Genomic DNA, 18,172 nt, shown 5'->3' with positions numbered 1-18,172 from the left:
TTATTTCTATATTTATTTTTTATTGATATCATTATTAACAATACATTAACAATACATAAAGGCATCAATACATCCGGGACGTTTTTTTTTTTTTTATTCCCCGCCCACCCGTCACGAAGCGGTTCAGTCCGGTTTGCTCATTCCGGACCGAGCGCGAGGCAGTCGGGTCCCTCCTTCCTTCGTTCATCCAGCAACGGTTTGGTCGGCTCGACTCGACTCGCCAACTAACCGAGAGGAGGACAAAACATGGACCCGTAAATAAACAAAAGTGGCCCTGACCTCCAAACGGACTTAATGATGACCTTCCATCGCTTGGCTGTTTTATTGGGAGCTTTGGGTAAGTCCTAATTGTTGTTGTGTATTTTCGCCATTACGAGGGTAACAGGTTGAAGCCACTTTCAACCACTCAACAGCCAGACGAACAATTCCTTAAAAAATATCATTAAGTGCGTCAAAACCTTTGATGTTGGCCCATCGGAACCAACTTGGAAGCATCAAGGTGGGTCGTTGTACAGACTGCTGATGACGTCTTAAAAACGGCTACAATGGCTTAAATTGATGGAATGCTCCGATGGATACAATGTTTCAGATTGGCCACCAAGAACACTTTTCAACATAGATATTAACAGATTTTCTCTTCTTCTTCTTTAAGAAAAAAAAAAAACAATAACACCAGGGTAGCGGGACAAGCCGAAAGCAGAAGAATAACAACGCCAGGTTATATAAAATAATAACTGATGAATTTACTCTATTAATGTAAAGGACAGTCAAATAATATTATCGACGCGTGCAATTGAAGATCGAATAATATTCATGTGTTACTAATAACTGTAGCAAAGATAGAATACCAAAAAAAAAATGTTATAAAATAAATGATTACTACAGTTTGATGCACCGTGCTAAATTTAATTTGGGAACAACTGTTAAAACTATTTTCTGAAATTTATTATTGCTGTCTGACAAAAAAAAAAAAGTATCGCTAAAGTTACATGATTTTTTTAAAATTATTTATCTGGGGAAAAAAACCTCGTCATCAAATCTGAGCTATTAAATTGGGCAGGGTCCCCCACAATGAAACATAAAACTGCAGTGCACGCAAGGCTAATTTGTAGAGACAAAAACATCTCTTTAGGACACTTGAATTCTTTTTATTTTCGAAACGTGTTTTTTTTTCTTATCAAACATGGACCTGGATCGCAGGTCTTATCAGTGTGAAGTTTTTCTTGGACGAATGAGTCTATAAAAAGGAATGTCCAAGTGAGTAAAAAAGCAGGAAATGTGGAAAGGAAAAGATAGACAGGAAACATCCCGCTTTGTCCCTGGTATACAGTACAGCTTCGTTTATTGCCATAACAGCTATAAAGAACGCAAAAAACATGAGTCAAAAAGCTGTTTGGCAAAAAGTTATTTGCCTGATTAAAAATCAGTAAAATCATTTGATTCAAAGAAGCTGCCCATTTTAGGCCCTGACCCCATATTTGGCAAAATTTGCTTTAAACTATTCACCAGTAACTGGTTGCGTCTCTCGCACGTTTTATTAAAGATGTAGTGAGTATGTAATATAATATGTAAATCATATTTAAAAGAGTCTGAGTGAATTGATGGGTTCAGGTTCCTCTTATGTTCACGCTCGCTGATTGTATTCGTGAGTTGTAACGGTTCGCTATTAATCCTTAGCGGTTATTGGTCCGTTCACACGCAGCTGGGCCAGTCCGGCTCTTCTCATTGGTTGCGAGTGAATACACTCCTACCCCTTTCTGGTCCTCAAGTGGGACAGGAGGAGGTGGGTGGGGGTGGGCAGGCCGGGGGGTACAGCTTACTAACATTGGGAAACAAAAGGAAGACTTGTGGGAGGAATTTTAGAGCCGGCTGCGTCTAGATTTGTTAAACTACACGCACTCATCGTCATATATATGCAGCCGAAGCATTTGTTATTCAGCAGTTCATGAAGATTTTCAACTATCTTTTGAAGGCAATTGCTCCTTGTTTGTCATTTCCCGTCTTTAGGAGTTGTTTACAAGCGATTTCCTGCCCCACCTCAAGTTAACTTACCACGGTAGGAAGCGGCCACGAGTGTCTGCCTGCTCCGTCCACCCCCTCCGCCCTCCCTTTTGTGATGACTACCCCCTGCCTCTTCATACTCACTCCTGATGAATGCACCCCCACTCATGCACACACACACATGCACGTACGTTGGAATTTAACCCCCTGACCCCCGGGAGCCTCCCCCCAACACGCTTACCTGACGTCTGCCTTTTGTTTTGATACCAGACAAGTTATCAACCAGGGCCTCCACGGTTGCTTCTACAGTACAAGTGCAAAGTAGTTTGGTTGGTTTGTTAAATCGTGTCTGAATGCACATATGTCAAAAAATGTATAGAAACATCTAAAGCTTTTCATAATTCCTCTGTTTTACAAACCTGATGAAGCAACACTGCCGAATTCGGAAGAGTTTGTCATGAGCGTGGCTGGAGCACTGCCAGAAGGAGCGTGGCCTGGTCACCACTATGGGCGGTGCCACCTCTGGCACTCGTCACAGCCGTTGCGCATTTGGCATGTATTTTTGTTGGAGTTTTCGTCACGGGCATTTGACAGTTCATTGAGTTTGCACCGGGTCTCGGGTGCGGGCACCGCTTCTGCAATAAAACCCACTGGACATTATACCTTTGTCTGGGAGTCCTGCATTTGGGTCTTCCCCGCGCCGATGGCTCGTGACAGTGGTTTTTTTTTTTAGTATTTAGAACAAGCACGTAGCCATTCGTGTGCTAGCTTAACGCTAATATTAGCACATGAAGGAGAATGCAACTAATAATTGAACAGAAACAGTGCAGCAACACAGTTTGACATTTATCATAGCAGTCCTAAGTCACACATTTTTTATTATTTCGGTTTTTCATACTTTTGAAGACTCATTTTATATACTTGGGGATTATTATTATTTGTTTAATCACTAATTTGGCAGGGTTGAAAAACGAGATATTTACAAAGAAAGATTGTATACAGAAAGAGTTTTTCAAAGTTTTAATACCTTAGCTTAGCTTAACATAGCAACAACACGGTAGCACAAACAGGGCTGGTTTAAAAAAAAGAAAAATTACCGGTAAAAAAAAACAAACACCCGCGGCAGCTGAACAGTTGCAACACGGTAGCGCAGCGCTAACAGGGCCGGTTTAAAAAAAAAAAAAAAAACATACTGGTAAAAGTCACTTCCTCTGCACATATATTCCACCAGTCACACTCTTACCTTTTCCGCTCAAGTGCCCCCTTGCGGCCGTTGGAAAAAAATGCAGAAATTAGCCGCATTACCACATAAGCCACGAGGTTTGTAAGCGTGTGAAAAAAGTCACGGCTTGTAGGCCAGAAATTACGGTAGTTAAAACTTAAAATATATGCACCACTGGTCGTGTACTGGTAGTTGATCATCATCCTTTTTAAATGCTCCAAGTCTAGGAACACGGCACCATGTTGACAATCAGCCGTGCCCATCGATGTCCGCGGTGAAGCGACGCCCAAGTCCATAAAAAAGACCTTTATCATCTTCCAAAACTTGTTATTCAAAACGAGAGTAATGCAAGGAATACAACAAACGGTTCACAAAACTCACGTAGATAGCCGGAAATCAATCACTTAGCAAAGGACGAATCCCGGCGATCGATTTTCACAAGAACGTTTCCTAGGGTTGAGGGTAATAAACCTGGAAGAACTAAATGTGGGTGGGACAAACTTTGCTGAAAAACCACCAGAAAATAAGCGTGAAATATGTAGACATCGTTTGTAAGTCGAGAACTCTAAAATTAGGGCCAACGCTCAGGACTTTAGAGAAGACCAGTGGTCTTAATATCCAGCCTTAGCCTCGGTTGCTTCAGCACACAAATTACAAGTCACATCGCAGGTTGGACACTTGCTAAACGCTTTGATGTGGTGCAATCACATTTTAGCTCATCGCTGCATTCGTGTCCACTTTTTTGTTACCTTTGATCATCACGCAGAAAGAGTCAAAACAATTTTGAAAAGGATCATAAGGATTCAAGAGACCAGAAAGATTGCGACACCCATTGACTTCGTAGTGGACACGTTCGCAAAGATGATAAAACTCGTTTTGTCGTCAAACCTTTTGAATAATCTCCGATTGGCACTTGAATGTTTTCCTCATTCTTGCATCTTTTTCAGTGTGCACTTGCAACAGCGTGCACGTGACGGTGCCGGAGAAGCGGCAGTTCGCCATGCTCTTCCAGTCCACGGTCCTCCCGTGTCACTACCAGACGGCCTCCAGGCAGACGCCGGTGGTGCAGTGGTGGTACAAGTCCTACTGCCACGACCGCACCCGTGACTCTTTCAAGCTGCCTCACCGGCTGACCGCGCAGGCCTCGGAGCCGCCCGCCAGGTCCCACCTGGACTGCGCCGACAGCGGCCGCACGGTTCGGGTGGTGGCTTCGGCGCAGGGATCCTCGATGACGCTGGCGGAGCACTACAAGAATAGGGACATCGCCATCATAAACAGTAATATTTATTGTTCTTGTAATGTGGTCTTGGAATATTGAGTCGATCCATGCATCCATTTTGGATTAGACTCCGTACTGGTCCTCATCCAAATGGAGGATCCAAATCGCTAGCATTTGGTCACATTTTCAGGAGTTTGTTCAGTCATCAACATGGCATGATTATTAGAGGTTGCCATTTTAGATTCTCTATAACTTAACAATTTAAAAATATTGACCCACGTGGGGACTGACTTATCGTATTAGATTTGTGAAAAAATATGAAGTTGACCAAATCTGGACAAAGGAGGCTTCAGTTTGACAGTGATGGTAAGGGTGGGCAAACTCTCAGTTCTGAGGACCCGGGCTCAATCCCAGCCCTCCCTGTGTGGAGTTTGCATCTTCTCCCCGTCCCTGCGTGGGTTTTCTCCAGGCACTCCGGTTTCCTCCCACATCCCAAAAACATGCAACAATAATTGGAGCCTCGAAATTGCCCCAAGGTGTGATTGTGAGTGCGACTCTTTGTCTCTGTGTGGACTGCGATTGGCTGGCAACCACTTCAGGGTGTACCCCGCCTCCTGCCCATTGACAGCTGGGATAGACTCCAGCACTCCCGTGACCCTCGTGAGGATAAGCGGCTAAGAAAATGGACGGATATTATCGATTAAAAGCTCCACGCCGTCAAATTAGAATATTCCACAGCACCCTTGATGATGTGTCACACACAGCACAGTGGCATGCCTTGGTTGGGTGTCACTGCTCGAAATAAACCCCTTTTGTGTTAACCTCACAATAGGCCCGAACCACCTGTGAATACAAGCCCCCCTTTATCACTTCGATTCAACTGTAGACCCCCCCCCCCTTTTTTTTTTTTTTTACCACTAAGCCCTATCAGGACACGCACACACACATCCTCTCATAAAATGCTAGAGAGCGATGCATGATGCACCAAATTCAATCTTCACAATAATACGCAGGTAACAACAGGACCCCTAAAGTCATTCAATGTAGAGTTCTTTATTAAAAGTGCTTAATTTAAAAAATAACTTTTTCTATCATTTAGAAGAGGGGTGTCAAACTCTGTACTTGCGGTTTCCACCAAAGGGCTGTCATGGCTGTGAAATGATAACCACCTCATCATATTTACACTTGAAATTCATGAACTAGTTTTGGAATCAAGGGTAATGTTTTTTCCCAACTATTGTTGTTTGGTAACACAAAAATGCTTGTAATTGTTATCATTTATGATATGACAATTTGAAATTCTGGTACAGATTTGAAGAATAAAAATCATGGAAGTTGGCATAGATGATTTGCCTCCGCGGGCCACATAAAACCATGCGGCGGGCCATATCTGGCCGCCGGGCCTCGAGTTTGACACCTGCGATTTAGAATGTAATATTGGCTCTACAGTGGCTCTGTAGACATGTGAAATATGAATTCAAATCATCCACGCACTCGAGTTCCAGATGTTTTTTTCTGCTGGGACGCCTAAAATCAGGATATTCGAATTTCTCGAGCTGATCTACGTCACGGGTGAAAATCTTCGCCTACCTCTCAGCTCAAGTAAAAAATCCAGACCATACAATCAACAAAATTGTTAACCAGTTATTAATCCCATTCCTGCATGACAGTGTCATCAAAATGTTGTCAAAATCCATCCATCCTTTTTCCAAGCTGCTTATCCTCACACGGGTCGCAGAAGTGCTTATCCCAGCTAACTTTGGGCGAAAGGTGGACTACACCCTGAACCTGAACTGGTCGCCAGTCAATTCCAGGGCAGATATCGACACCATCATGTTTACCGTAATTCTCGGCCTACAGAGCGCACCTGGTTATAAGCCTCAGCACACAGAAAGAGTTTAACGCTAGCGCCGCTCTTTCTGTGTACCGAGGCTTGTTACCAGGTGCGCTAACGCTAGCGCCGCATCACCACATAAACCGCAGGGTTGAAAGCGTGCGAAAAAAGTGGCGGTTTGTAGGCCGGAAATTATGGTAATCCCACTTGGAACTCGTGCATCCTATTCGTCGCTATTAGCGATGGCATCAATCGTGGTTTTTATCTGAAAGACACTCAACATACAACCAATTCATAAAACCTGCTTTGTGGTCTTGTCGCGCAGAAGCAGACCTGCGCATCGGTCAGTTGCAGTGGGGCGACAGCGGCGTGTACTTCTGCAAAGTGGTCATCGCCGACGACCTCGACGGCAAGGACGAGGCCCATCTGGAGTTGCTGGTGCTAGGTACGAAAACACCTCAGTCACCGGTCACTTTATTAGGTGCGCCGATCAATTGGGAAGAATTTATTCAACAATGATTTTAATTTTGTGGCTAGCGAATCTTGGCATTCCAAACACAACATACAACGGCGTGCATGGAGATCAACAAATGACTCCTGAGCGCTGCTGCTACTTCTTGACTGACCGTTGCGTCTTTCCCACCTCACCATTTACTCAAGATAACAACTTTGACACGTGCATGACAAATCAGGGTTCTCAAACTTTGTGGGTCCAGGAACCCCTTACAGAAGAGAAGTACTGCATATGACCGTTTATTCTGGAAACAATGCCAAAAAATAGAACTATACTCTCACAACAATGGACCTTTCCGATGGCGACCTTAAGCTCCGCCCCCTTAGCCACGTCACACAAGCTTTCAAAACGGCGACTGAACATAACATGTTTGAAGTCGATTCTCTTGCGCGTATTCCAGATAATATTGCGGTATGTTTTCCTCACTTATGTAACTGAGTTATCGTCGTCTGAGAAGTGAGTAACCCAGTAAGTACTATCACAACGAATAGGTGGCATGAATTTGTGACAGCAACAATATGTTTTCATTAATGATTGACATATTTTTTTAGTGTAAACTAACAATGTTATACTGAGCAGCCATGACAACACTTTCCTGTCACTTGACATTTTTTTGTGGCATCATTGACTAATGGAGGTTTTTTTTTTTTTTTTTTTTTTGCACATGCTATAGTCACGCATGCTTCACTGATTTATTTCCCTTGTTGTGTGTTACATTACATATATTCAAAATAGCAAAAGCATTAATTATCTAGTAGTAGGAGTAGTGTGGATGTTTTTTTTTTCTTTAGGCCACAGTTTTCTTTCATATTCTTTTCTGCCTTGCCAACTCTTGTCACGTCCTCCTCCTTTGCCACATTTCTTCGCGCCTCTTCATTTTTTTGCAACTTGCTGCTTAACTCCTCCACTCGCACCGTCTTTGTGTGTTGTCAAGTCTTGCGCTTTGTGCATGCCAGGCCAGACTTACATTTTATCCCACGTCGAACGCTGCGTTCCATTTTTCCCCGCCGGTGGCTGACATCTTTGCGACCCCGAGGTTTTAATTTAACCCTATTTATGGAGCACAAATGTGATATTGTAGTGCTGATATGTAGGACCTTTATTAGGTTACTTCCCAGGGTAAACTGCGTCAAAACTGTCCCAGTTTACCGCATACAAGCCCCCTTTTGTCAAGATAAAAAGCACGGTATTCCTCAGATTGTCGGGAGAGCGCTGCTTACATATATTGTTCACTGTGTTTCAATTTAAAATTGAAAAAAAAAAACCTTTTTATTTTTTTTTAATAATAGTAATAAAGCAAATGCCTCCCATTTAGCCATTGGCACACAAATATATTGGCGAAACAGTTCCAAAAATAGCCCATGTAATTTTTAATCTGACCACTGTGAATGTTTACCCCATATAGGTAAACAAACATTTGTCATTTTTCTTTTTGTCACGTGTTCCCAGCTGACAATGTGTTTTCTGTGACGGGAACTTTTGAAATATTATTTGTGAAATATTTAATTTAATGTGTATATAATAATCAGATCCTCAGAGATTTGATGTAGGTTTTTAGTAAAAGTAAGCATTAATGTTTACATGTATAATATTAAGTGATTTGCAACAATGTAACTACTAACAGTGACAATTTACATGAACCCTTTCCAGGTCAAGGGTTGCAAATTTGCAACAGGTTTGATATAATCGAAAATTTTAAGTCCGGAGTATCATTTTCTGAAAGTATCAGATTTTTCCCTTTGCAAAATATATTTTTTTTACATAAAAAAATGTCATAAAATCCCTAATCCTTACAAACTAGATCTGATGTTATTTGTGTAACGTGCCTTAATCCAATGATATTGTCTTATCTTGATGTAAAGGTATTTTGAAAAGTTTTGTAACATTGCTACTGCTTTTGCATCAATACTCAAAAATAATGCAGTAACATTCATTCTAGAGAACAATGTAGAAGTAGGTCACGAGCGTAGCTGCGCTAGCATGAATTTTGTTTTGCTTCATTTTTTTCCCGTTTGCTTTTCAAATCCCACTTTTGACTTTGTACATTTTGTGTACTTGACACGTACAGTACTGTATGTCTTCCGGCCTTTGTCTTTGAAAGTATATAAAGGATTTTTGCTTGCTTGAGGCTTTGTGAACGGCTAACATCTAACGTGCTAACATGTCAAAAAGGCTACCGCTAATGATACCTAATTTGGTCAGTTCAGTGATTTATTTCCAAACTTTATTAGTTCTGTTTTGAATCATTCATTTGTATTTATATCATATTATTTATTATGATCATAGTATAATATGAAATCAAGGTTATGTCTCAGAGAAGCCCGTCTGCAACTTAAACAATAAAACTGCTAATTTGCAAATTGGCGTGTTAAAAAAATAATGCAAAATTAATGAAATTGAGTGTCATTTGCTTTTAATGTTTTGCGGTTAGTATTTGTATTTACATCTTTATTATACATAACGGCTTCATCAAGCAGATAGTTATCATTAGTCTTCTCTATTATTAATGATGCGCGACCGCCAACCCTTAATGGAGTACAACCACTACCAGTTTGGCCAAAGCGGGAACACAAAAGTGAACGTCCGTCATTCCTCTTTGCTGCTGCAAAAATGTCATCTCTCTCGCTTTCTGCTGCATCTGCGGACCTTCCCCTCTTATCTGCGTCTCTCTGCAGGCAGGACATCACAGCAAGCCGATATCCTACCTGAGTTTGACGTGGAGATTATGCCAGGTACATTTTCAACACTTGAGCTCTTTGCTTTGCCCTTTCCCCCCTCATTATTACTTGCTTTTTTTTTTTTTTACTTTTTATTCCCACTGAACAGTTGAACAAAACAACAAATTAGCGTTTCAGTTCCATGCATGTTGTGACGTATTAGAATTCCCTGCAGTTTTAAATGGAACTCAATCCTACGGTAACTCAATCAATGATGTTCCTTTCCTTTTTTTTTTTTTTTTACTTGCCAAATCCAGTTTCTTAAAATGTTTTGTTTCATCTGTCCTTCGATTTTTTTTTTTTTTTTTTTTTGCACGGATCCCAACTGAAAAAATCTCAGTTCTCTCATTTTGTTTTGCGTCCATTTGTAAATATTTGCAGCATCCTGGGCAGAGGTTCGTTCCCAATGGGTTGCACGCCTTGTTGCTTGCCCACACAGGGAGGGTCGGGATCAAACCCAGGTCCTCAGAACTGTGAGGCCAACGCTTTCCAGCTGAGCCACTGTGGCGCCACAGTAGACACTAAATAGCACTACATCTGCTATATTTACTGAAACATTGTGATATTATTTGAACAAGATACCACATTGGGCGGCACGGTGACTCTGCTGAAAAAGTGTTGGCCTCACAGTTTTGAGGTCCCGGGTTCGATCCCGGCCCCCCGCCTGTGTGGAGTTTGCATGTTCTCCCCGTGCCTGCGTGGGTTTCCCCCCACATCCCCAAAAAAATGCAACATTAATTGGAGACGCAAAATTACCCTTAGGTGTGATTGTGAGTGCGATTGGTTGTTTATTTCTATGTGCCCTGCGATTGGCTGGCGGCCAATTCAGGGCGTACACCACTTTTCACCCAAAGACAGATTGGATAGGCTCCAGTATGCCCGCGACCCTAGTGAGGATAAGCGGAACGGAAGCTGATGAATGAATGAAAATTATTCATGAGAAGACCAGAGTACAATCGGTCATGTTCTTAGGTCATGAACTGTGATATAGAACAGGGTGTTGTGATACAATGTGGTACAGTATGATTGAAAGTGATACAACTTGATATTACTGTATCAAATAATCAACAGGAACATGCATCAACATGTCACATTGCATTATAATACAGCGTGGTATGACATGATGTGGTACAGTACTGTAATGTACAGTACAATCAGACACTGTATAGTACAGTGTGATCAATGCAGTACAGTACGATAATGCAACAATGACATAATATATGATAGTTATATATGATACAGAGCTAGAGCTAGACAAAGTATTGTCTTATTATCGCCATTGCGATGTGTACGTGTGCAATAAGCCAATCATCTCCCAAGATCCTGCGATGTCGGAGGGCAGAAGTACTCTTGATACCCAACATACACTGTGAGCATCATTCTACCACTCACAAATACTCCCAGCTGTAGTTTACTGTAAAAGTGTCACCTAAAAGTTGCAATCAAAGGCCCAGGTAAGTCGCAAAAAAAAAAGTGTCATTAACAAGCCTGCCAAATGTAAATGGATAAAAAAGATTGCAAAGGCTTGAAAATGGTCAAGAATCGAGCTTCCAGACGCAATATGCGTGTCGCTGAATTCTCTGAACACCCCGCAGAACCTTAAGCTGTCACGTCCCTCCTGAGCCTATATTGACAAGAATGAATGCGAGTAAAAAGCAATGTTTAGCTTTTCTACAAATAGAGTCATGTAGTTTAAAAACATCACCACAATAAATTCTGGTTTCGTATTATATACTTTTCACTCACTACTTTGCCAGGACCTTAAGTGTGAGGAACGGTACCAATTCTTGAGCCAGAAAATCCACTGTTCATGCCATATCTGCATAGGGTTAGTTAGTCATTGAATTCATTTCTGGTTTCATTTATTACGGGTGTTTCCTAGAACCTGACCCCTGTTGACGACAGCACCTGGATGCTAAGACAGTCATTTTAAAGTACCCGCACATAACATCTTTGTGTCTGTATTACAGAGTGGGCGTTCGTAGGCTGCGTGGCGCTAGGCAGCATCTTGTTCCTGCTGTTGATGGGGATCTGCTGGTGCCAGTGTTGCCCACACTCCTGCTGCTGCTACGTCAGGTGCTGCTGCTGCCCCGACACCTGTTGCTGCCCCCGGCACCGTGCGTAACTTCAACGCGTCTTTTCAAACGTGACGTTTGACTCGAGTGACATTTTTGACGTCTTCGCACGCAGTGTACGAGGCCGGGAAGATGGCGAAGAGCGGAGCGCACGCTCAGATGCCCGTGTACCCCTACTACATTCCCGGAGTTCCCACTATGGTGCCGCTAGCCCCTTCATCCCACGTGGAGCCAAAGCTCACCTCTATTGTCTCTGTCCCCTCGATTGCGTCGATCCCCTCGGTCGATAATAACCTGGCTGGAGGTGAGTGTCATAAAAATTAATAACAACTAACCCGTTCATTATCATCCCTTATAATGTTCCATTCTCATTGTGCAGTACAGTGCAAAACTGTTGGGCCACTGGTGTATTTGTTGTTGTAACAATGTTATTACAACTCTTTTCTGCAATAATAGGCTGAATACTGGTGTCATGGCTCAATTGGTCGTACAGTATGTCTTCTACTTGAAAAAAAAATGGTAATAGTTTACCTCAAATTAACACCCACGTGGTTGCGATTACATTTTTATGGCTATGACCACCCTTTGTCGCCGGAAATGTTAGCACAGCGCACACTGCATGCACGGCCGAAGGGGCTAGGATGCACCGCTATCGATACCAGGATTGGTGCTCTGATACTGCGACACCGATATCACTTTTCCAGTCTGACGGACGCTTTAGTGCACTGGTGTCAAACTCAAGGCCCGGGGGCCACACCTGGCACGCCACACAATTTTATGTGGCCCGCCAAGCCAAATCTAGTGTCAATTTCAATTGTTTTTGTAAAAATTTGTACAAAATGTTCAAGTTGTCATGCATCATAATTGATAAAATTGAGATATCACAAGCATTTTTGTGTTGCCCAACATGAATTGTTGAAAAACGCATTACCCTTGATTTCTGATTCCAAAAGTAGGTCATAGATTGGTGATGTAAATACGAAGAGATGATAAAATATTTGTATTGTTTCACAGTTGTAACGGCCCTCTGTGGGACACCGGAACCAAAATGTGGCCCGCGAGAAAAAATGAGTTTGACACCCCTGCTATAGTGTATTGCCAAAAGTATTCGCTCACCTTGGCGGGATCTCCCCTTTATGAAACCATCAAGATTAATACGACATCAGACCACCCTTTGCAGTGATATCTGCTTCAACTGTTCTGGGAAGGGACTACGTAAGGTCTATAGGATCTGCTGGGTTCAAGAGAACTTAGTCCAAAAGGGTTCCTCAGTACTATATCGTTGGCACAGAGTCCCACTACTACTTACGCATTAGTGCAGGTGTGTCAAACTCATTTTTGTCGCGGGCCACATTGTAGTTACAGTTTCCCTCAGAGGGCTGTTATGAATGTGAAACCATGGAAATCTTTCACTTAATCATATTTACAGATAAAAATTTTGAGCTAGTTTTGTAATCACAAATCAAGGGTAATGGGTTTTTGAACTATTGCTTATGTGTGGGCACAGAATATTGCTTGCAATATTTCAGTGTTATCATTTATGATGTGACGATTTGAAACTTCAGTACAGATTTTTTAAATAATCATGGAAGTTGATTCTCATCATTTTCCTTCATGGGCCACGTGAAATCATGCGGCGGGCCAGATTTGGCCCCCGGCCCTCGAGTTTGACACTGGTGCCTTAGTGGATGTTGGACATATATAGTATAAATAAAAATAATAGATCATGGAAAATTTTACTATTACAGTACGGTCTCAAAAGAATGTTATACTTTTGTATCGTCATATTCTACAAAAATGAATTAATCAGAAAACAATTCTGTTGGTCATTTAGTGCAACCTCCTCTCACTTGTCTAAACCTGCCTATCATAATAAAAAAAAAAAAAAAAAAGGTTATAAGGCTAGAAATGGTGGCCTTAAGACTTTTGCACAGTACTGTAGAAGCATGTTTTTGTTCACGTCTACTTATATGAGTACGTTTGCATGAATTTAATACCCTTAAGTCTTATTTACTCAGCAACCAGTTCCTTAGGTACATCCACACAATTTTGTGCCATGTACCAAAAACTGCGCTGCACAGTATTGAACCGTATTTTTTTTTTTATTGAGCAATGTTATAGGGATATAGTGGTCTAGTGTAACTAATATTGTGACCAGTAAGTGTGTGTCTGTGTGTGCAGTCCCTGCATGTACACGTGTATATATGTGTGTGTCCATATCCGCAGTACGCAGTGGTTATCACCTGAAAGCCATTCCGGACCACAGGGGGTCTGAGAAAGTTCTGTACTACGTAGAAAAGGACCAGGCTCAGGTTCCATCCGCCAAGCTCGCTGCACTCCAACGTAAGGCGGCGCAGATTGGCCTGCTGTGTGTAGTCGGTACTGCATTGGCGTTGCGCTTTTGTGTGTTGTGTCTCGCATGATTCGTGTAAATTAAGCCGTGCTCGCTTCCATTCATCACATTCATTTTCATAACGTGACATTGTGCCCCGCACGTGTTATTTGCAGCATTTAACGTTGCGATAATACGTGTGTGTGTCCAAACAGCCGGTAGCCTGTCAGAACTCAGTTCCCTCCATGAGGGAGGAAACGCTGATTTCAGGCACACTTACCACACCGTCCAGATGAAGGCGCTGGCGCCCATCGCCGACGCCGACGACCAGTCGCCGCCGAGAGAGGCTCCGCCGGCGCGGAGGGGCGGACGCGGCCGCGGCCGCGAGCGAGACAACCACTCTGACGATGAACTGGACAGGAGGTGCATTTTGTTCTTTCTGCCTACCGAGAATGATGAAATTTGGCCAGTTATGTAGAACAGATTACATATTGTTACATTGTCAAAGCATCAAAACCGATAAACTTGTGCCTCATCAGAAGGTGGCAAAAAGAATAAATATATTTTACAGTGGTAAAATTTGGTCCCATTCATGACTCTCGCCTCCTCTCGTTACTTTTGTTTTGGTGGGAAGTGCTAAATGCTGAGTTGTGGCGCCTACCCTTCAAAATAAAAGCCTTTGTGCTTAAAACAGGAAGCCAAGTAAAAACCCGCATGTCGAAAACTTTTGATGTGATAAAACGGGCAACAATTATTACTTTGAAAATGCTAACTTTTACTTTTTGCTGAAACATTAATTAACTGAATATTTAATGAGTTGTTTACCATCTTGTCCTTACGTCCATGACAAAAAACATGTATGTATATATTATAAAAGCATTTTCCTTATCTTGTAAACGAAGGTCTCAAGCCCAGCGGCGTTCAATCTCTTAGAAGTGTCGCAAAAAAAGCTCAAAAATAGTTCAGCTTGACATTTTTTGTGATTTTTTTTTTTTTTTTTTTTTCCCTCCAAAAAAGGCAAAACCCACGAACTTATCTTTTGATGCATCCGACCTCCGTGTCTGTCACGTCTACTTCCACAGGTGGAACGCTCGCTCGGAGCACCTCCCGAGAAAGAACCGCGCCGGCTCGCTGGATGAGCTGGAGGAGTTTGCGCAGTCGTACAATTGCCGTAGCCGTCGGGTCGAGGCCCCAGCCGTACGGGAGTACAGCCTCCCGAGACGCCGCCGTAGAGACGAAGACGACGGCTGGGATCGCGCCAGCCCCTCGCCTTTACCCCAGAGGAGGAGAGGCACGTGGGACGGCGAACTCAACGCCCGGCCGCTCCGCCACGGGGACTACGACGGAGACTTCCTCAGCCGAGCGATGGAGAGCAAAGCCAGGGGGGACGGAGTCGGCTCGAGGCCGGACGAGGACAGTGACACTCTCTCCAAGGGCGGCGCCGGCTACTGCAGCCGCTCGCCGAGCCATCGTCCCGAAGAGGAAGACCCTCTGCCTCCGTACTCGGAGTGCGAGGCGGAACGCTACCGCAGAAGCGCCCGGAGCCCCGACCGGTACCGCACCGTCGATTCTGCCGGAACGGAGCGCTTTGACGCCTCGGAGCTCGCCGTGAGGTCTTTTTCGTACACGCGGCCCCACCTGGCGATGTCCCTCCCGCCGCAGGAGAAAGATAGGCGACGCAACTTGGTGAGTTACTTGTAGCAGGGGGAAAAAAAAAAAAAAACATATCCCGTCCAAAGTGTTCTCCCTCCATATCGCCGTCGGTCGTTTAGATGGCGTTTTTCAAAGCAATTTGTTTTGAATGGGTTCTTCCAGATCCAGTAGAGAGCTTCGGGATTTGAATCTCAGCTCCGGCCCTTCTCACTGAAGTTTGATTTATCTGCTTGTACGTATTTTGTCTGTCTTCTCTGTGGGTACTCCAGCTTCCTCCCACGTTGCAAAATTCATGTTCATAACAGGGCTCTACACGAACTTTTTGTACTAAACGACCATCTTTTTCAGTTGCGCATGATATGTTGCACCCTTATTTTGGCGAGGTGCAGCATGACCATGCGTTACTGGAAGCCACAAGCTTACATGCACACATTTAATTATTGTTTCACTGTCTGAAGTCAAATCAGACTAAAGCTCTCCTATTTGAGATCAGTCAGATGAGCAAAATTATTTAATTGTGTTAAATGCCTCAATTATGAAGAGAGAGAATTTACTGGAATTTTCTTGGAGGTCAAAAGTTTACACGCATCCCCTTCATACGGAGTAGCATTTCCTTGGAACTGCGTGACTCGGGTCATACGTTTTGGCTAACCTTCTACAAACCTCCGACAGTACTCTGCTGGAATCCTGACAGAACTGGTGGAACTGAGTCAGGGTTGTCGCGCACACCTTTCTCAGACCTGCGCCGCAAATTTTCCATTGGGATTCAGATCTGGGCTTTGTGATGGCCACTCCAACACGTTGACTTTGTTTTCCTCAAGCCACTTTTGAACCATTTTTGGAGTAGATTTCGGGTCATTGTCCATTTGGAAGATCCAATTTTGCCCAAGTTTTAGCTTCCTGGCTGATTTCTTGAAATGTTGCCTTATTAATATCTCCATGTAATGTTCTTCCTTCGTGATACCGTCTATTTTTCCTGTGGGAGCAAAACTGCCACACAACATGAAGCCGCCACCTCCATATTTCACAGTTGGTACAGTGTTCTCAGGTTTACAACCTTCTCCTTTTTTTCCCCCCCAGTTGTAACATTGGTCAATCTGGAGTTTCATCAGACCACAGGCCACGTCTCCAGAAGTTCAGATCTTTGTTCTAGTGTCTTTTTGCAGGGACACACGCGCACGCAGTTTATGATGACTGGACTTCGGAAAGGAGAGCATGCAGGTGGAGGATGTTACCTAAATCAGTGAAAAAAAGATGGCGACTTTTAACCACCATGTCTTTAGATAAAAGGGAGGATTACAACTTGTGCAACCATTTGAGAAAAGGGTTGCATATGCGGCTGTTTTGGTCACAGTCTGGAGCCCTATGTACGGGTGAATATGAATTTTCAAAAGTCTATATGTCCCCTGTGATTGGCTCGCCACCTGTCCAGGGTGTAGATGGCCTCTCGCCCAAAGTCAGCTGGGATTGGCTCATCCACATCCATCATGGATGAAAGGAGGGATTCAAACACAATTTCATTTGATGTCCCAATACTTTTTCATTTTTGAAATGCTCTTCCTGTCAACAAATGTCAGCAAAAGACCACACAGCCCATCTGACTCGAAAATACACTTGACCTTTAACCGCTTGTTAAACCCAAGAAGCCACCTGGGGGAGCCAAATTTGCACGTCTCGCGTGGCGCATGCATCAACCCGTTTTCTAATCCTCCATTTCAACATCCCTCAGAGAGTAAAAACAGAATTTTGCGACGGACGTTCAGATGTTGCTACCGCCTACTTTGCCTATTAAAACTAAATTCCCAATAAGTGGTTCTAACCCAATCTCAAGATTCGGCAGCTCAACCCCCCACCCATCCACATCTGCAGCATGAATGCACGTTTCTAACACGTTTTCCTCTCACTGTATTTCCTCAACAGAGCACAGCACCGAGCAGGGACACCCTCGTAGTGTGACCCGTAGCTTCCCACCCGCGGTGTTGGATCTAACTCACAGCATGCGCCAGACTAACGACTCGATAGACCGGAGGGACTTTTACTCGCGCTTCACCAGTGGCGCAGTTTTATTATCACAACAGTGCAACTCAGGTTCATTTGTTTCTCGTTTAATTCCTGTGTATGTTTTTTTTTATTTCTTCAAACACCGAACCTTGCAATTGTTCTGCAGAATTCATTTGCACTCTTCAAATAAAAAAGCAACTTTTTTTGAACGATGTCGTGTTTTTACGCCTTTGTTCATGTTAATATCAGTTTCATACATCCATCCATTTTCCTTATCCTCACAAGGGTCACGAGACAAACAGCAGCACTCACAATCACACCTTGGGGCAATTTAGTGTCCAATCCATTTTCTTAGCCGCTTATCCTCACTAGGGTCGCGGGGAGTGCTGGAGTCTTGTCAAAGGGCAGGAGGCGGGGTACACCCTAAACTGGTTGCTGGCCAATCGCAGGGCACATAGAGACAAACAGCCGCACTCAAAATCACACCTCGGGGCAATTTAGAGTGTGCAATTAATGTTGCATGTTTTTTTGGGATGTGGGACGAAATCGGAATTCCCTGAGCACACCCACGCAGGCACGGGGAGGACATTCAAAGGTCACACAG

General features: G+C 43.4%; 1 protein-coding gene across 4 annotated transcripts; it reads left to right on the top strand.

Annotated features, from left to right (window-relative positions):
- Positions 1-117: 117 nt before the first annotated feature.
- LOC133512075 (immunoglobulin-like domain-containing receptor 2) lies at positions 118-17,777 on the top strand. 4 transcript variants are annotated; one of them, XM_061841333.1, is made up of 10 exons: positions 118-337; positions 4,171-4,500; positions 6,602-6,721; positions 9,466-9,522; positions 11,478-11,624; positions 11,698-11,886; positions 13,809-13,925; positions 14,130-14,337; positions 14,997-15,600; positions 17,488-17,777. In XM_061841333.1, exons 1-10 carry the CDS (start codon positions 295-297, stop codon positions 17,521-17,523), a joined length of 1,851 nt encoding a protein of 616 aa, XP_061697317.1. In that variant the 5' UTR covers positions 118-294; the 3' UTR covers positions 17,524-17,777. The 4 variants fall into 4 exon arrangements, with proteins under 4 accessions (XP_061697317.1, XP_061697318.1, XP_061697319.1 ...); XM_061841334.1 differs by having other exon boundaries at positions 15,730-17,777; XM_061841335.1 differs by lacking the exon at positions 9,466-9,522.
- The last annotated feature ends 395 nt before the right edge of the window (positions 17,778-18,172 follow it).

Source organism: Syngnathoides biaculeatus, chromosome 14 (genome assembly GCF_019802595.1).
Source record: "Syngnathoides biaculeatus isolate LvHL_M chromosome 14, ASM1980259v1, whole genome shotgun sequence".
Taxonomy (NCBI): domain Eukaryota; kingdom Metazoa; phylum Chordata; class Actinopteri; order Syngnathiformes; family Syngnathidae; genus Syngnathoides; species Syngnathoides biaculeatus.
Note: the sequence above shows the minus strand (reverse complement) of the source record. Positions and strands in the feature narration are given on the sequence as shown.

What these genes read in the sequence shown, in the direction of transcription:
- LOC133512075 (XM_061841333.1), top strand. Translation starts at nt 295, where the DNA reads ATGATGACCTTCCATCGCTTGGCTGTTTTATTGGGAGCTTTGG. An exon ending in TCTGGAGTTGCTGGTGCTAG is followed by an intron (nt 6,722 to 9,465) that starts GTACGAAAACAC and finishes GTCTCTCTGCAG; the next exon opens with GCAGGACATCACAGCAAGCC. An exon ending in CAAGCTCGCTGCACTCCAAC is followed by an intron (nt 13,926 to 14,129) that starts GTAAGGCGGCGC and finishes GTGTCCAAACAG; the next exon opens with CCGGTAGCCTGTCAGAACTC.